At 32.3% G+C, this 17,268-nt stretch overlaps 1 protein-coding gene and 1 long non-coding RNA gene across 4 annotated transcripts in view; one reads left to right on the top strand and one right to left on the bottom strand.

Moving 5' to 3' along the window:
- The window catches only part of SEMA3A (semaphorin 3A), a 322,510-nt gene that overhangs the window by 92,168 nt on the left and 213,074 nt on the right, over positions 1–17,268 (bottom strand). For both annotated transcript variants that reach the window (XM_059170983.1, XM_059170982.1), the window contains one exon: positions 4,136–4,229. In XM_059170983.1, coding sequence (XP_059026966.1) covers positions 4,136–4,229 — 94 coding nt within the window. The remainder of the gene's footprint in view (positions 1–4,135; positions 4,230–17,268) is intronic.
- LOC131829319 (uncharacterized) overlaps positions 1–17,268 on the top strand; it is a 66,303-nt gene that overhangs the window by 31,010 nt on the left and 18,025 nt on the right. The gene's annotated exons all lie outside the window — the stretch shown is intronic.

Consider the following 17,268-nt stretch of genomic DNA (forward strand, 5'->3'; position numbering starts at 1 on the left):
GGCCTTCTTACTTATGTTATCCTTTTAAACTAATATTTTTTGAGTTTACATGTGCACATGGTACAAAATTAATAAGGTACCAAATCTCTCTCTCAAACTCCTTTATAGCAACCACTGTTATTTTTTGTCTTGGCTTCTACTTCGACATACATTCCAGAAATATGTTAAGTAACCAAACATGGTATGTTATTAAATTGTCTTAACTTCCACAACAAACTAGTGGAATCAGCATGGCCATGCCATTTTACATATAAAGAAACTGAGGTTCAGGAAGGTTCAAATAATATTCTCAATTATAACATTAATTTAGGGAGTATCTCATGTGATCTAATACCAAGTAAGAGCATATTCTACTGTCAAATTATTTTTTTTTCCTGAGGCAAGGCAGAATTCTATCTTGGGGAAATAGACCATAGCTAAAAGTCCTAGACTGCCAAAATAGATTTCAACAATATTACTCAGCGATAGGTTATTTCTAAATTATTAGCACTACAATGCCTGGGGAACAATACAATGAGGAAACAAAAATACTTTCAAGTTGACTACACCTTTCACGTCATGAAAATGTGAGCTGACAATTAGTGTGGAAAATATAAGATATTATTCTTGTGTACACACCTGGCATTTATTCTGAGTAGGGGAGAAACTATTTTTAATAAAGGATTTTTAAACAAAGTCATTACAATTAAAATATTTATAGGTGGATGAAACAAGATATACTTAAAAATAAATACCAATAATTTCATACTGACAAAATGATTTTTATTAAGGGACATTTGAAAAACTAACCTTACTAAGGAGATTTATTTTATAAAATTTTTAAATTTAAATTCAGTTAGCCAAAACATAGTACACTAGTTGCAGATGTAGTGTTCAAAAATTCATCAGCAGTGTATAACACCCAGTGCTCATCATATCATGTGCCCACTTAATGTCCATCACTAGTTACCCCATGCCTCCATCCCCCTACCCTTCAGTGACCCTCAGTTTGTTTCCCAGAGTTAAGAGTCTGTCATGGTTTGTCTCCCTCTCTGATTTCTTCCCATTCAGTTTTCCCTCTCTTCCCTGATGGTCCTCCAAAAACTTAGGACATGTTATAGGATTTGGAGACTTAATTTAGTAGCTAAGCACTGTTCAAGAAAGAATCCATATTTTCTGTGGCCATCAGCTTAAAATCCCATGACAATTTGTTTAAATTCCAGTTAGTTAATATACAGTGTACTATTAGTTCCAGGAGTAGAATTTAGTGACTCATCACTTACATATAACACCAGTACTCCTAGTGCCCTCCTTATATCTGTGACTTATAATGATGTGTCAGTGTTGGTTCAACACTTAGAACAAATGTACCATTATGGTGGAGGAAGTGGATAATAGGGAAGCCTATACAAGTGGGTGTGGGGGATATATATAATATCTCTGATATCTTCTCCTTTTCCTGTGAACCTAAAACTGCTCTAAAAAGTAAAGTCTATTAAAAAAATTAATGATAAAAAAGTATGGCATTTTGAAAATGTATACTAAGCATTGATAAATTTCATTAATTTTTAAGCTGTTATCTGGATGGAAAGCTTATTAATGGTTGAAACTGCTTAATAAGGGGCTGACTGATGATATAAAAAGTATCTGCTGTGAAGACTCCTCTAACCAGTTTATATGTGGTTTGAGTCAAACATGAAATTTTATTTTCCAGTATTGGGGAAGGAAACAGCCTGGAACTACCTTGAAAATTTCTCATATGTGATGAGATGAGGAAAATACATGCAAAATCTCTTGGGCACATAGGCTTTTCCAATAGTACATTCAATGCACAATCTGTGTATTTCAGAGACACCTGTAATTCCTGTATGTAGAAGTTTGGGAAGTGCTATAGAAAGTACTTAAGTAAAAAAAAAAAAAACCCACAATTCTATCAAATGCTTTTTAAAACAGTAGAAGAGAAAATGACAAGAAAAACTCAACAAAGGGAATTAAATGTACTACGAGAATAAGAATTTATAGCATAGTTACAAAGAAAACAGGTAACAAACTCAGCTCTTCAATTAAAATGATGTTGCAGGTATTTTGAGGGATTTTACAAGGTCTAGTATGACATGTTCATTTTTTTGTATCTTGCTATCCAGCTGATTCAGAAATTAATTTATGTTGGCTTGAATAATTTTCCTTGTCAAGAAGCACCAAACACCTCTAAAATTTACTCGATTATTTTACAGATTGGATAGGTGAAGTCTAGACTTGCATTTAAAAGCTGCCTTTTTTTATTTTTTTTTAAAGCCACACATCCTTTTCTTGACTCATGAAACATCCCTCATTCTCTTTTCCTTTTCACAAACTTATACAGCTTTTTCAAAGAAGTTCTAATATAAAACCCAAACTATGGAGTTTCATATTCTTTGTGGCCTTTGTGTGGTTGCATACCATATGAACTATGTAATACTTACTTGTCATCATCCTTTCTCAATGGAATATTAAAATAAATAATCAAGCAAATCCCCACTGAGAAACATACCACAAATTAAAGCTGCTTTAGGCATAACTTAACATACTGCTTTTTGAGGAATATCTTTTTTTTTTTTTTATCCTGTATGCAATTTAAGTAAGTATAGGCTGCAAGTTTGAGCAAGGTAGAACTCCTCCCTTTTGCTTAAGAAAACTTTCACATCTCTGTGTGTGCACTTAAGGAAGTCGTCCACATGTAATCACTAGGCCATCTGTGAATAGGTAAATTATAAGTGTGTTGCACTCGCTGCATTCCTTCAGGTCTTAAACTTTTGTTAAAAAGCTCCATAAGTGGATCAAATGGACTGAAATTGTCTACATCTGAAAAGCAATAGAGAAGATAATTCATGTAGTAATGTTCTTATTCTTAATAGAAAAGAGATCAGTGAAACAGTAGTAAAGTAAACACTAGAGAATACTGGAAAAATGTATCTTCATACTTAATGCTGTAGTCAGTATGACTAGAATTTATTTTGTTAAGTAGAAAAAAAGTTATTTTTAAAAACAAAAGATTGGCAAAACTGAACTTAAAACACCATCAAATAATAACCTATATTTCCTTTTTTAAAAAAAATCTAGATTTTTTATGCAAAGGTCAATTAGAAATTTTATACTCCATAAGTTTCACTTTTTTTTATTATCAAATAGTTATTTCCTACATCTTCTAAAAAAGAGGAAAAAAAAGAAAAGGAAATAAAAGTTATATAATCTCTACATGATCATACAGAAAAATATATTCTGGAATAGGGTAATGACTCAGAATCTTTTGTGTTTTTCATTGTTGGTATGCCCAAAAGTTAAAAGAAAAGAAAAAAAGAATGTTTAGTGATGTATTACTTTTCATGCATTTATTTAACATAGTCTAAAGGTGATTAAAAGTATGTGGAAATAATTCTTTATCTTTCAATACAGATTAAAGTTTTCTCCTTCTGCTTGCTTCTATCTTCTTATTTCCAACCTTTAGAACTATGACTAAGCATTTCCTCCCCAGCTACATTGTTGAAGGAAAAAAAGAAGACAAACAGAAAAGAAGATTGTTAGAAGAATGTGTAGAGGAAATACATTAAGTGTTTTGTTACATTAAAAAAAACAAACACCTAAAGTTAAAAAAAAAAAAGATGAATACAGAGGCCCTTCATTAACTCAAGTAACACAATAGGGTCTCTGCCAATTGTATGACCATTAAAACTGATTGTGCTGATTAAGTTGTCCAAATGTTGAGAGTATGACAAATCTTGTAATGACACTGAATAAGATAGACTGAATATCATTCTTGCCTCTGACTTGTCAAAATTCCCCCTGGAACCACCTCTTTCATAAAATGAAAACCAAAACCATTTTCTCTCAGAATATAAATTTTAAAGTTCTAGTGGGGATGTATACTGATAGAGCAGGCAATTTTAAAGACACTTATTAAACCACTTTGATTAAAAAGAATCACAGACTAGAGAGTGTAAAAATCAAAACAGTATTTAGTGTTTTCTCTTCATTTTCAAAATATTTGAAAATACCTCAACTGACATCCTCCTAAGATAGTTTGTGATTAATAATGGAAAGTCTTGATATATAAAAAGGAACAGCAATCTGGTTATTATCTATAGAAAATGCACTATTTAACTGATTGTTGACTACGCACCTATTAAAAGAGATGCCGTCAGCAGTTTAGGGTCATACGGACTCTTCCCACGGCCATTTTCAAAATGTGAGTCCTCCAGCTTAAAAATGTTATCCTGTAGAGAAGAAAACAAAGGGCTGAATATATTTATAAGAGGAAGTATGTTAACATATCTGTTAATCAGGGAGAGGTTGAATACTCATGTCCATCATCCAGGGATATTATTTGGTAAACTTTAGAGATGGCAAAATTACCCAAGTAAATTAAAACCAATTATTACTGCCAAAATCTTCTTAGCTTGGTGATTTTTAGTAACATTTAGCATGGTATAAGTAATAATGTATAAATGAACTACAAGGAATAAGACATGTCATAAATAGAGTGACCATCTTATCACATAGGTATGCCAAGCACAACCCTAAAGGAGAGAATTTTATATTTAAATGACTCTTTTTCTCCCTCCACAAAGAGGAAAAAATAGCAATCTGCTATATTAGATCTAGAACAAAATACACTTTTATTTTTCCCTATGGACCTTCCAGAAGGAAATGCTAAATAGTCACAGCAGTCACTTCCTCACTCTATCATTCCTACAACTTTCCTGTTTATATGCTTCTCAAGCATTTTCAAATTACTCAAATTAGAAGGTGGGAAATACCTGAAAACTATCTTTCTCAATTTCTGTAAATGTAAAATATCAAACTGGATGTTAGGGGAGGTAGGCCTGGAAGTAGTGTCATCAGAACAACAGCACAGAGGTGACACATTTTTATCAGGGGAAAATCTGCTCAACTGAGGCTCACATACCCAGAAACTGGAGTGAATACCTGACTACCTGACTACAGAAATACACACAAGTACCAAGGTAGAAAGTATTCCAGAAAGCTCTGCAACAGAAGCCTTAAGAAGGAAATAGCTAACTCATGACAGAGACCCTGTTTTCAGAATGCATCAAGCTACTGAAAAGCAATGTCTATGTGAGAGCAGAGTAAATTGGGGGAAGGGGTCATTTCTAAGCACTCTTTTTAGAACCAAGTTCTCTGTGAATTAATTAGGTCAGAATATATATGCTTTTTCCAGTAGCACATTAACTTGTCCACAGACCGAAATAAAATAGCTTTTTTTGGCAATTTCTCTACTATTCACATAAAGTATTTTCCATCTCCTTAGAATAATAAAGGGTGTTCATTTTATGGTCTATAAGGATCACTTTATTTAACATTTAGTAGTTCTGATGGAGCTAATGGCAGAGGTTCAAATTATGACTCTTAAAATTCATTTGAGTTAGGGAAGAAGAGTACAAAAGGAAGCAAACCAAAAGCATTCTCCATCTTTATTACTGTGAGTGAGAATTACTGATTTTATCCTTTGCTCGCAATGGTTCTGTATCGGTAATTAGCTGTCCCAGGGCAATGATGGTCCTTCAGCTGAGTTCTGAAATTTACAGAGCACAGAAATTTATGAGGTTTCTCAGAACTGTGCTAAGTTGTAGTGGGATGGGTAGTGAGTCAGAAGTCAGGCCCTGTTTGGGCCAAGGATTAGCTCTGGTTCTTTGGTCACCAATTAATCTCTCTGAGCCTTAGGTCTCTAAAAGTCAGTGCCAATAGGGTATTTAACTTCCCATGTTTATTATAAGGATTAAAGAACTGAAATAAAGCATTTTTAAAGCAGCACAATAAAAGAGAACTCTATTTTTACTTAATTCTGTTCACATAACCACTATAACAAAAGAATATGAAAATTTAACACATATTGTTATCATTATTGCTGTAAACTTTCCTAGCATAATCTGAAAGAAATATTACTTTAAGATAGTTATGTAAGTAACCAAATTATAAACTTATTAGCAAATACAAATTTATCATAGGTACTTGAATATTAAATGATAATATGAAATGTGACATATGCCAACAAGAAGTACAGAAGAATCTCTTAAGTATTATTTAGATATACTTTGATAAAAATTAGGTAATAATCCAAAAGAAATTGCTCAGTAAAAGATATAGACTCTATTGCTACAAATTACAGAAACATTAGAATTTGCATAGGTGATTATTTCTCATAATAAGCAGAGAGAAGTGATGATGTAGTTGAAAATATTGTTTTCAGTATTATTAAAAATTTCTTATCCTTATAAGACATTTTGCAAAACTGACAAAAGATAGAGGAGTTACCCACCAAATATGAGACACTTGATGTCTGGGAACTTGTGTCCAAGTTAATAAGAAAATGTCAAGGTAGATAAGAAGTTCTCCCAACCTCATGTTTAATATTTGATTTACAAAGTCAAGGATTAAACTTCATAGCAGAGAGGTTAAGCATGGCAGTTATGGTTCAAGAGAAGATTAAAAACTACCCTTTGTCATGATGTCAGATAATGTGTTCAAAGCTGGCCTTTTTGTTTCTGCATTTCCTTTTAAATGTAACCCTCACCCAAATTTCTGGGTAATTCTATATTCTTATATAACTCTACTAAAGAGTAAAGCACTGAATTTCCTTTTCAGCCTCTAATAAGAGAGCCTGGAATAAACATAAATTGATTCCTGAATAGGGACTTAAAAGACATTTCTTACATATGAATGTTTACAGTGTAAAATTTATACCTATTACATACTATAATGGGGTGCAAAGGTGTTGATATCAGATAGAATTATTATCTATCTGGCTCTGCCTTATTAATTCTGGGCCTCAGGGGATTCCTAAATCCTTCTGCAACTCAAATTAGTAATTTCTAAAAAAAAAAAAATTAATTTCATTTTTGCATTGTTAATAGTTGCTACAGTAAAATCATTCTTTCCCATATTGATCGGTATCTCTTGTGCCACAGTAGAAATGCCTGCCTGTATTTTCATCAGTGGAAATTAGGATAGGTGTTTAAAATATTTCTAAATCCCATGAATTCCCAAAAATGCACTGAAAATTTTTCTTACCTATAGCTAGACCACAGTCTAGTTCAAAAGCTATCCTGAACAATATCATTAATTATAGTCTGCGTAAAATTTCTCAACTAAAAGAGACTATCCTTTTAATATATCTGATAAATTCAATGTGATTGATATAAAGAAACACCTACATTGTTGTTCTTGTTATCTTGTGAGCAAGGCCTATTAGGTGTGTAAAAATATTAACCCATTGTGAAAAAACAAAACAGAACAAAACAAGTGTGTTAATATAACTGAATAATAACATCCTATGTTGTCATATGTAACATATAACATAGACAACCTTCTGGCTGTGCTTAGAGGCCTTTTGAAATCTGATTGTTACTCAATAATTTTCTGTTTTAGTGTTAAATAGATCACAAGTGCAAGTAATAAGACCAGAAATCCTAAGACCAATGTACACAATTAAACTTCATAGCTTTCTATGTCTTAGTTGGGTTGAAGTAATATTCATTTTTAGAAATCCATGAACAAAAATCTAGCTGCATGGATTCTAATTGCTTTAGCAGATACTGTGAGCATATCATATAAGTTATTGAGCCATATTTTATTACATGATTGCATCAGTTTTCAGCAACTATTTTTAGCTTTCAAGACCACTCTTTCCCCTTTGTCTTTTGGATTTCCTGAATGTTATTAGACTGTGGTGAGGTAAGGCATTAGAGGAAATAATAACTGTGCTAATGTCTAATCCAAAGTCTTATAAATTAGAAACCATTGGTGACATCATGGCAATAAATTTCCTAAATCTCAATCTTCCCCAAGTAATAAATTTAGGTAACAAAGTTGTAATTTCAGTTGTGGTATTTAATGATTAAAACATAAATGATGTTTGTAAAAAGAAAGAAAAAAGAGAAAATCCTACATATATATAACAGAATGACCATTTTGGCTGGGAAACCAAATAAAATTAAGTCAAACAAATACATGGACAGTATTTAAAAATGTGCATTATTCTTTTTTTTTTTTTTCAAATTGCTCTTTCTCCTCTCTTACTTCACAAGACACACCTTATTTGCCAGTTATATTGAATTATCAAGTATTCCCTGGTCACACTATGTTTTATTCTCATCTCTGTTTGAAACCTCTTTCTTCTCTCCTTACCCTTCCTCATCCCTCAACCCCAGGCTGAACTTCTTTTCCTTTAAGAGTAAATTAAAAAGTCTCTTCCTTGCAGAAGTCTTAAGAGATTGCTTCAGATATAATTTATTAGCTTTCTCTGTGCATATCCCAATTAACAATACTGCAAGGCAATGACTATACTGGCTTCAGCAAAGATAGGATGTAATGGGATCTCACAGGAAATACTGTGGCATACTCTATTTTGCCCAAAGGAGACTGCTTTTGTGGATCAAATTCACCTGGAATTTACTTTATTATAGCCATGAGCCACATGCAGCTATTTAATTAATTAAAACTAAAGATTCCATGCCTCAGTTACACTAGCTATATTTCAAGTGCTCAACAGTCACATGAGAATTTTGATGACAGGCCTGCATAGGTACAAACATTTCCATTGTCACAGAAGCTCTACTGGACAATGCAGCTCTAGATCCTAAATCCCAGTCTCTGAACAGTAAAGAATAAAACTGGAAAATCAGGAAGGCCTCCAAGAAAAGAAGATTTGTCATCACACCACAATCATAAAAAAAAAAAAAAGAAAGAAAGAAAGAAAAGAAAAAAGAAAAAAGCCATTAAATCTATAAGTAGGGAATTATACCAAAAAACCACTTATTTTTATTAACCAGGGTTATACTAAATACCTTTTAATGGCAGTACAGATGAATAAATACATGTCCCAAATAGTCAGGCATGTCATTCTTCTTCCATTTGAATCACTTTTCTCTAATGTACACATTTTATTCATTATTTAAAGTTTAGGTCATGATATGCAATCCATTAAATGGTCATTGATTTTCCCCAGCAGAAAAAAATAATTTCTCCCTGGAATTTGCAGAGCAGTCTATTCATACCCTCTTAGTGTCATCTGTTACCTTCAACTTCGATATTCCATGATGCATATGTTCTTTTTTCACCTATTAAATTATTTTGAGTTGAGGGAAAAAATCTTATTTGCTATGTATTTTTTAAAAATACTACAATAGAATTGAGTTAAAGCTCAATGAAAGAATGAGTGAATAAAATGAGCGGGGACTGTGTCAAAGAGGCTTTATAGAAAAACTATATAATAGGAAAAGAAAGGACGTAAGCCTCAGACTCGAGGGGCTAATGATTTATTTAAGGATACAACCCAGATGAACACAATTGTGTGTTAGAGGCAGATGATACAATTCAAATATTAAAGCGAGTTTTAAAGTTTGTTTTAGGAAATATCACACTCTTTAATTTTTCTGTATTATTGTTATTATTATTTTTTTTTCTTTTTTTTTTAAAGATTTTATTTATTTATTTGACAGACAGAGATCACAAGTAGGCAGAGAGGAGAGAGAGAGAGAGAGAGAGAGGGAAGCAGGCTTCCTGCGGAGCAGAGAGCCCGATGCGGGGCTTGATCCCAGGACCCTGAGATCATGACCCGAGCTGAAGACAGCAGCCCAAACCACTGAGCCACCCAGGCGTCCCTATTGTTATTATTATTGATACTTGTTACACATTTCAAATATGGGATTACTCTTGCATAAGTGATAAAAAATAAAACCTAGTCAAAAAATAAAACCTATAACCATACAGTCTTTTTGCTTTTACATGCCGTTTCTCTTTAATAATTTTCATTGGGCCTTATTAATAAATACTACCCTCTTATTAGAGACATCTTCATTGAGGGTAGAATTACCAAAATGTTCCTGTGTAGAGCTTCAAGAATCTTTCTGACCAATGAAACTCTCTCCTGTGTACCCTATCACTCCAGTGTAACTGTTCCACTTCACCATTTTGAACTCAACAGAACTTACACCAAGTATCTCCTGGATATAAGCAAACTAGAAGAGCTGTTTGGGCTTGCCAAATGTAATTTTCTACTTATAAAATACATAAATTTTATTTTTGTATTTTAGAAAGTTTTATAAAGCACTAATATAAAAGTTATATGATAAATACATAGTGATCTGTGGTTAAGAAATATATTTGAAATGTGAAGGTACAAGAAATAACAAAAAATATGTAACAGTAGCACATTATATGCATACAATATTACATGATTATAAAGCTATTTGGTGGTTATTTCATTTAACAATGAACATACACTATCAATCTGTTTTAGTACTTCAAGTAAATTATTTCACTTTAATCTTCAAATGCTATTATTATACCAGCTTTACAGATGAGAAACAGATATTTACATAAAATCCCCAGTCATAAAGCTGATTAGTGGCAGAATAAGAATTTGATAGCAGAACTCTTTCCAAATTGATGTTTTTAACCACTATATTTAAAAAAATGGGTTTACCATACATAGTATGTTAGAGGTACCCTAAAATGTAGAAACTGGAAGTCACAGGAGTTCAAAATGGGGTTAATTTCCTGTTTCAGTATAGGAAAAAAGGCTTCATTTGATTTCACACTTGAAAGACGTATTTTGGTGAGAGATGAGTGTATCTGTGAGCATACATGTGCGTGTATGTGTGTTCATTGGTTGTGGGTGCAGAGGGTCAGAGGAACTCATTGAGGGCAGAGGAGGAAGGGAGACAGACTATTCTATCCAGGGGAACCAGCATGAATAAAATGCACTCAAAAATAAATTCATATCTGATAAATAACAAAGTCGAACTTGGACAATGAAGGATATATCCATACAGTAAGAGATAAGGCTAAAAAATATATTTGGAATCAAACTGGGAAAAGTTTTCTGTGCCAAAATAAGCACTTTAGTGTGTATTCAGAAGGTGTCAGTGACACAGTGATAATTTTCACGGAAGAACAATAGCATCAAGGAGGGGCAATATTATGATGAATCGGGCAGTGATGTGCAGGATGATTGAGAGACATCCCTGCCTAGTGGCAGGAAAAGAATGACTGCCATAGTCGGGGAGGGGAGAATTAGGTGTTTTTACACATTTTAGCAGTTTAGAGTATTTTTGTATGCTGTAATGTTGTGTCTTGGTCAAGTTATTTGGTCAAGCTTTCTTTGTAGCTCAAATTATTTTAACTTCTTTTGCAACAGAACCCCCTTGCATTTTCCAGCAAAGCTATGGATTCTTTCCTCAAGAAAACTGAAGCTAAGCATGTACCTGTTTTATAAGCAGTCTTTAGGGATTATTGACTTTATGTGGTAGTCACATTAAGAGTTTCCAAATCAGTTACTTTATAAAGACCTTTCTATTTCAAACATGTTATGATTTTATTATCCTACCGCTCTGAACTTGGATATTTGCTTCTGGGTTTTTGTCCACTCTCCATGAGCATAATGCAGGGATATACAGATTTTTAAAAACCATTTTCTTTTTCATTCTGTATATACTGTTACTTGGAATTCATTTATTTTTATAAATTCAACTTCTGAACTTTAGTCCCAATTCTTCTGCTATTCTAATCCTTCAAACAGTTTCCTAGCCTGTTTGAACCTTCTTATTTTCCATAGTGATTTCAAAGTTGAGAACTATTAAAAGTCCTTGGCTCTTCAAAAGAATATAAGACCAATAACAAACAATAAACTTCATAAAAGCTAGTCTGTCAAAAAGATTTATTTAACAATGTACATTGAAGAAGATATAAAAGAAATATAACCCTGGTCTCTGTTACTGAATGTTATATGAATAAAGCAAATTTGATTGGTTGCTATGATTATAATATATTAGTTCTGCTTTATATTTAACTATGACTTCAGCCATATTATACATTAGAATTGTATCTTTCTCTGCAATAAAATAAAACATCACTGAAAATAAATGACTATTAATTGGAATATAAAGCAAAAGCAAACAAGCAAAGAGAAAACCTCAGTGAAAGTAATTCAGAATGAAAACACATTGTTATGCCTTCTTTTCATATTAATTGTTTAGAGTAGGTTTTCTTTTTCTTTTCTTTTTTTGAGAAAGAACATGTATATGTGGTGAGGGGGAGGGGCAAAAAGAGAGGGAGAAGGAAAGAATCTTAAGCAGGCTCCATGTCCAGTGCAGAGCCTGATATGGGGCTCGGTTTCCCATCCTAGAGATCAGGATCTAAACCGAAACCAAGAGTCAGAGTTTAAGTGATTGAGCCACCCAGATGCCCCTCGTTTTGAGTAGTTTTAGATGTATAAGAACTATAATATTTGGTTTTGAATCCAAAATGTAGTCATTTGATGCTAAAATATTTAGTCAGTAGTAATTGTTATTATATTTATTCAATAACTACCACTACTTTTTTGATTTATACACGTGGAAAGGGTATTTTCCTCAGCAAGTAAAGCTACAAAATCAACTGTATAACTGCTATAACAAAAATGATAACAATAGCTAATATCTCTTAAGCCACTATTAGCTAAGCACAATCTTCTAAGTCCTTTGTAGGTATTATTTTTCACCCTCAAAATATCCCTTGAGTTTGCAGAGTTGTGAAATACAGAGTTGAAATATCCTAATTTTGTAGATGGAGTAAAAAAGAGAAAAAGTGCCTCACCTAAGGTCACATTACTAGTATATACTGAGCCAGGTAGCCAATTTCTAAAATCAATTATAGCTGGAGAACTTATAAAAACCCAATTTTTTTGGTACTTGATTTGCACAACCATGTTACTTCATGAATACACATCATAAATAAAATGTTGTCATAATATCTCTTAACTCAACTCTGCATTCCTTGTAGTTTACATGTTAGACCTTGAGTTAATCTAAACTGAATTGATCATGACAGATAAAATTGTATTTAATACAGTCCTTGCATTATACTATTAATATAGTAAAGTAGAAGGAATTAACATGTTTCTAACCTTATTTGCAAAAAAAAAAAAATGAAATTGCTTTGTTCCCAAGTTTGTGAAAAATTAGTATCACTTTATCTTTGTAACAATATACAGCCCTTACAGCTGGATTAAATAGGATTTGCCCTCTAAATTTAAGGAACCTGAATTTATCTGGGTTCCTCAAACAAACAGTGACATAATTCATCTGCTTTCTGTCATCATTAAAATTAATGATATAAACCAAGGAAAACAGAAAGCATATGTGTTCATACTTCATGCAGATTATGTTTTTAATAGGAGCTTAATTTGAGTTTATGCAGATAACACATACCTGTCATAGTATAATTATTCAGCTACAAGTGCCTGTTAACTCCCAAGGTATGTAACAATGAAAGGAAAAATTCTATGTTGGCTAGAATGAGAAATTCCAGAACATGAACAATTCACTCCACAGTGCTTTACCCCAGTAAGACCTGATAAAGTAAGTTCAACCAAAGAGCAAATCATTGCCCCCACCCCAACAATAAAATAGTGGAAGAATTAAATTGATCTTTCTTTCCATGTGCATTTTAAGTCTTCTATGTTCAAAGCATAGTTACTTTTTTATTTGCTATATTATCGTTTCATAAAGCACCAGAATTTGTTTACCCTAAATTATGAAAGTACAGCTATTACTTTTTAACAGGTCCTTTCATAAATGTGTTTGTCACATCTGTGATTAGATACCACTGGAAATTTTTATCAACTTAAATGTAAATATGTCAACAGAAAGAAACATATGTACTGTAAGAAGTATTGACATCTACTCATATAGTTTCTTTACATTTCAAGATTGCTTCAAAGATACTCTCTGGTAAATAATGAAGCCAATAGAAGTATTTATACCAAGATATGTTTAAGTGAAACTTGGTCATTTAAGTATTGTCATAATCATATGTTTCCTTTTAGCAAATTAGGAAATATTTAAATATTTATTATTTTGGCAGAGGTTTTGTAGGAGAGAATAATTACTATGAATTCATCATGAGAATTTAAGTTTTAGGGATTAATATGAGAATTAGAAAGAGCCTCAAAAATGTCCACACACTGATTATTTTAATTTTGGAAAAATATACAAATGCAAAGAAAGAAAAGGAAAAAATTAAAACAAGATTAAGTTCATCATGTAATTTAGAATACTGGAAAAAAGAGTTAAATACCAATACAAAAGGAGTGGTAAATTATACCTACATAACTGACTACAATACATGCATTATAATAGATGTGTCTACCAATTATGTTATAATACCTAAAATTAATACCTATGAAAACCTTCTTGAAGCAATAATGCAATAATTATGTAAGGTGCATGAAAAAAAAACTGAAGGAAATTCATTATAATATTAAATCTCTAGCTTATGTTATTTGTTTATTTTTTCTATTTGTATTGTTTTTCTCTCAGTATTTTATGCAATAATCATGTAGCTCATATATTTTTTAAAAATGGGGTCTCTTTATCTTATTATCTAAGCAAATCTCCAAAAACACAGCACATGGTCCAAATGGGGCCAGGAAACATGCTTTATTTGCTGGCACAAGGTTTTGAAATCTTGAATTTGAATGCCTTTTTGTAAGACTTAGGACTTCTCATGAGACAATCCATTTCCACTGTTCCCTACAGTTTTGTGTTTCCTTCTTCATCTTTTTATATAAGTCACCTGTAGAGTCACCATAGGTACTTGAGTTTGCAACCCCTATAAAGTATTATAACTTAACTGAATCACCAAAAATACAATGCATTTATATCTACTAGTCCCCATTTTTCAGATTTATTTCATATGACAAAGTCCTCAGAAGGAAGGTGGTCATGCTCACATATTTCATGATGGAAGTACTCCAAGGTTTAGCAATTAATCATGGTTAAACATAGAAGTTAATGGGGACTTCAAAGTGATGTGAAACTCTGTCATAGCATCATAAATTTCCATAGTTTTTGCTTATTCTTTTTATATAACTAAGTTGATCTATATACATACTGCTCTTCACAATGTCTCTTATTTTAAAAATGGACTGTTCCAAATATTTACACCTAAATTAATTATCCAGAATCCTTAAGAGTTGAGCTTTAAGATTGTATAGTTAACTACTGAAAAATACAGGCACAGCAGTCCTCATAGAAGTACCCAAACATTGGTGACTTCTTTTGCGTTCAAATTAATGACCATATAGACATTCTGTATCATATGTTGAGCTTACTTCGGGGTCATCATTTCTACTCTATTACAGTAAAAATCTGAATTATTTAGAAATGAATCTAACTGGTAGAAGTAGTTTCTGCCTAAGCCAGATTTCTTTGTTATCAAATAAACAATTATAATTATATAATCTGGAATAAATCAAAAATTTTTATTTGGTTTATTAAATACAATGTTTGATGTTGACAAACTCTGCATATAAAAGTACCATTCACATGGACTGGAACTTTATATCATACTAATCGACATTTTCAATTACAAAAAACAATGAATCTTTATTATAAATAATTTTAAGAGCACTTAAAAGCTCAATTAATATCGGTCATTTATTTTTCTTAAAAAATGTACTTTACTCCTTGTCATTAAAAAATTTAAAGTTTTAGGGGTGGGGAGAATATTAACACATAACAACTGAGAGTAGTAAAAATTAATTACCTTAAGTTATGACATACATTCCTACATATTTTGTTTTGTGCAAATTCAAAATAAAGAGATAATTTAAATAAGTTGAATAGAGAATGCACATGACATATTTGTGGCATACTTTGAAGAATAACTCAACTTGGACAGTGGACAGATGTTAGAATAAAAGAAGAGAAAAATTTAGCAAAACTGTGTTCGGTCTAGGCACTGGTAAATTAAAAAACAAAACTGTCACTATCTACCCAAGTCTATGTTTGATCAGGTGATGGGTAATACACATAATACAATCAGAAAACCCCTAAATAAAATGTATGCTAATGGAGAAACTGAAATAAAACATGCAAATATAAAAAAGTTAAGTTGGACTACTGAGTATGTTTACACCTGCATTATAGTTGTAAATATGCATGCATATATGTACATATACATACCTATGTATTATATATATTCAACCTCATATATATGTTACATATAAATATGTATAAAACTTAATATATTTTAAAATCTTAAGTATGATAGTGGGTTTACAAGTATTTTAAGATATAGATACCCACAGACTATAATGTATGTTAAAGGTTAAGAAAACAGACTTTTTAAAAATTTTAATACAGACTAAAGTGTCCCAATTTTTTTCTGCCTTCTGCCTTTTTTTTATTTGTTTCTCCCTAATGCAATGGTGAACAAGATTGAAGATGACTTGCCTCATGGTGGCAAAAGAAAAATACCTTTTATTAAAAGATTTTATTTATTTATTCACGAGAGAGAGAGAGAGAGAGAGAGAGAGGCAGAAGAGAAGGAGGCTCCCATTGGAACAGGGAGACAGATGTCGGACTCAGTCCCAGGACCCCAGAATCATGACCTGTGCTGAAGGCAGACAATTACCTGACTGAGCCACCCAGGTGCCCAGAAGAAAATTACTTAAAAAAAAAAAAAAAAAAAAGATTCTACCTTTGGGGTAACTTTATGGTTTCCTTTGTAGTTTTGCCTTAATTCTGCTCCCGTTACCAGTATGTTATCATCGGCTTCATCAGACATGCCACTGTTGTGTACTAGCACAGTCAGAGGCAAGATAACACTTTTGAAAGTGCAGACTATATTACATATTTTTCATTCATTTTCAAATGGTGAATTATTTATTTGTGCTGCATTTTAGCTACAAAGCTAAAAAACATGGATAAGCGGCAGGAAGTGGGAAGTGGAAAGCTCAAAATGATAATAAAAGAATGGGAAGGGGGACGCCTGGGTGGCTCAGTTGGTTGGACGACTGCCTTCGGCTCAGGTCATGATCCTGGAGTCCCGGGATCGAGTCCCGCATCGGACTCCGAGCTCCACGGGGAGTCTGCTTCTCCCTCTGACCTTCTCCTCGCTCATGCTCTCTCTCACTGTCTCTCTCTCTCAAATAAATAAATAAAATCTTAAAAAAAAAAAAAAGAATGGGAAGGATAATGAAAAAAGCAGTGAGTATACTGTGGAGTAGTAAATACTGAGGAATTTAGGTAATTTTGAATATTATTACGATCACTGAAGAATCCTATAATGCTAAATAAAGCAATTGTGTTTGCAAAAGAAATATATCTTTTTTATGTTCTTGCATAAAAATGCTATTCTTTAATTTCAAAAGAAATGGTACTATTACATTACCTTGTAAAAACTTTGTCCTGAGGTCCTTTACAAAGGACGACCAAGAAAATCTAAAAGCATCTTGAACATAGAAAATCT

The sequence above is a fragment of the Mustela lutreola genome, chromosome 4 (assembly GCF_030435805.1).
Source record: "Mustela lutreola isolate mMusLut2 chromosome 4, mMusLut2.pri, whole genome shotgun sequence".
NCBI classification, from domain to species: domain Eukaryota; kingdom Metazoa; phylum Chordata; class Mammalia; order Carnivora; family Mustelidae; genus Mustela; species Mustela lutreola.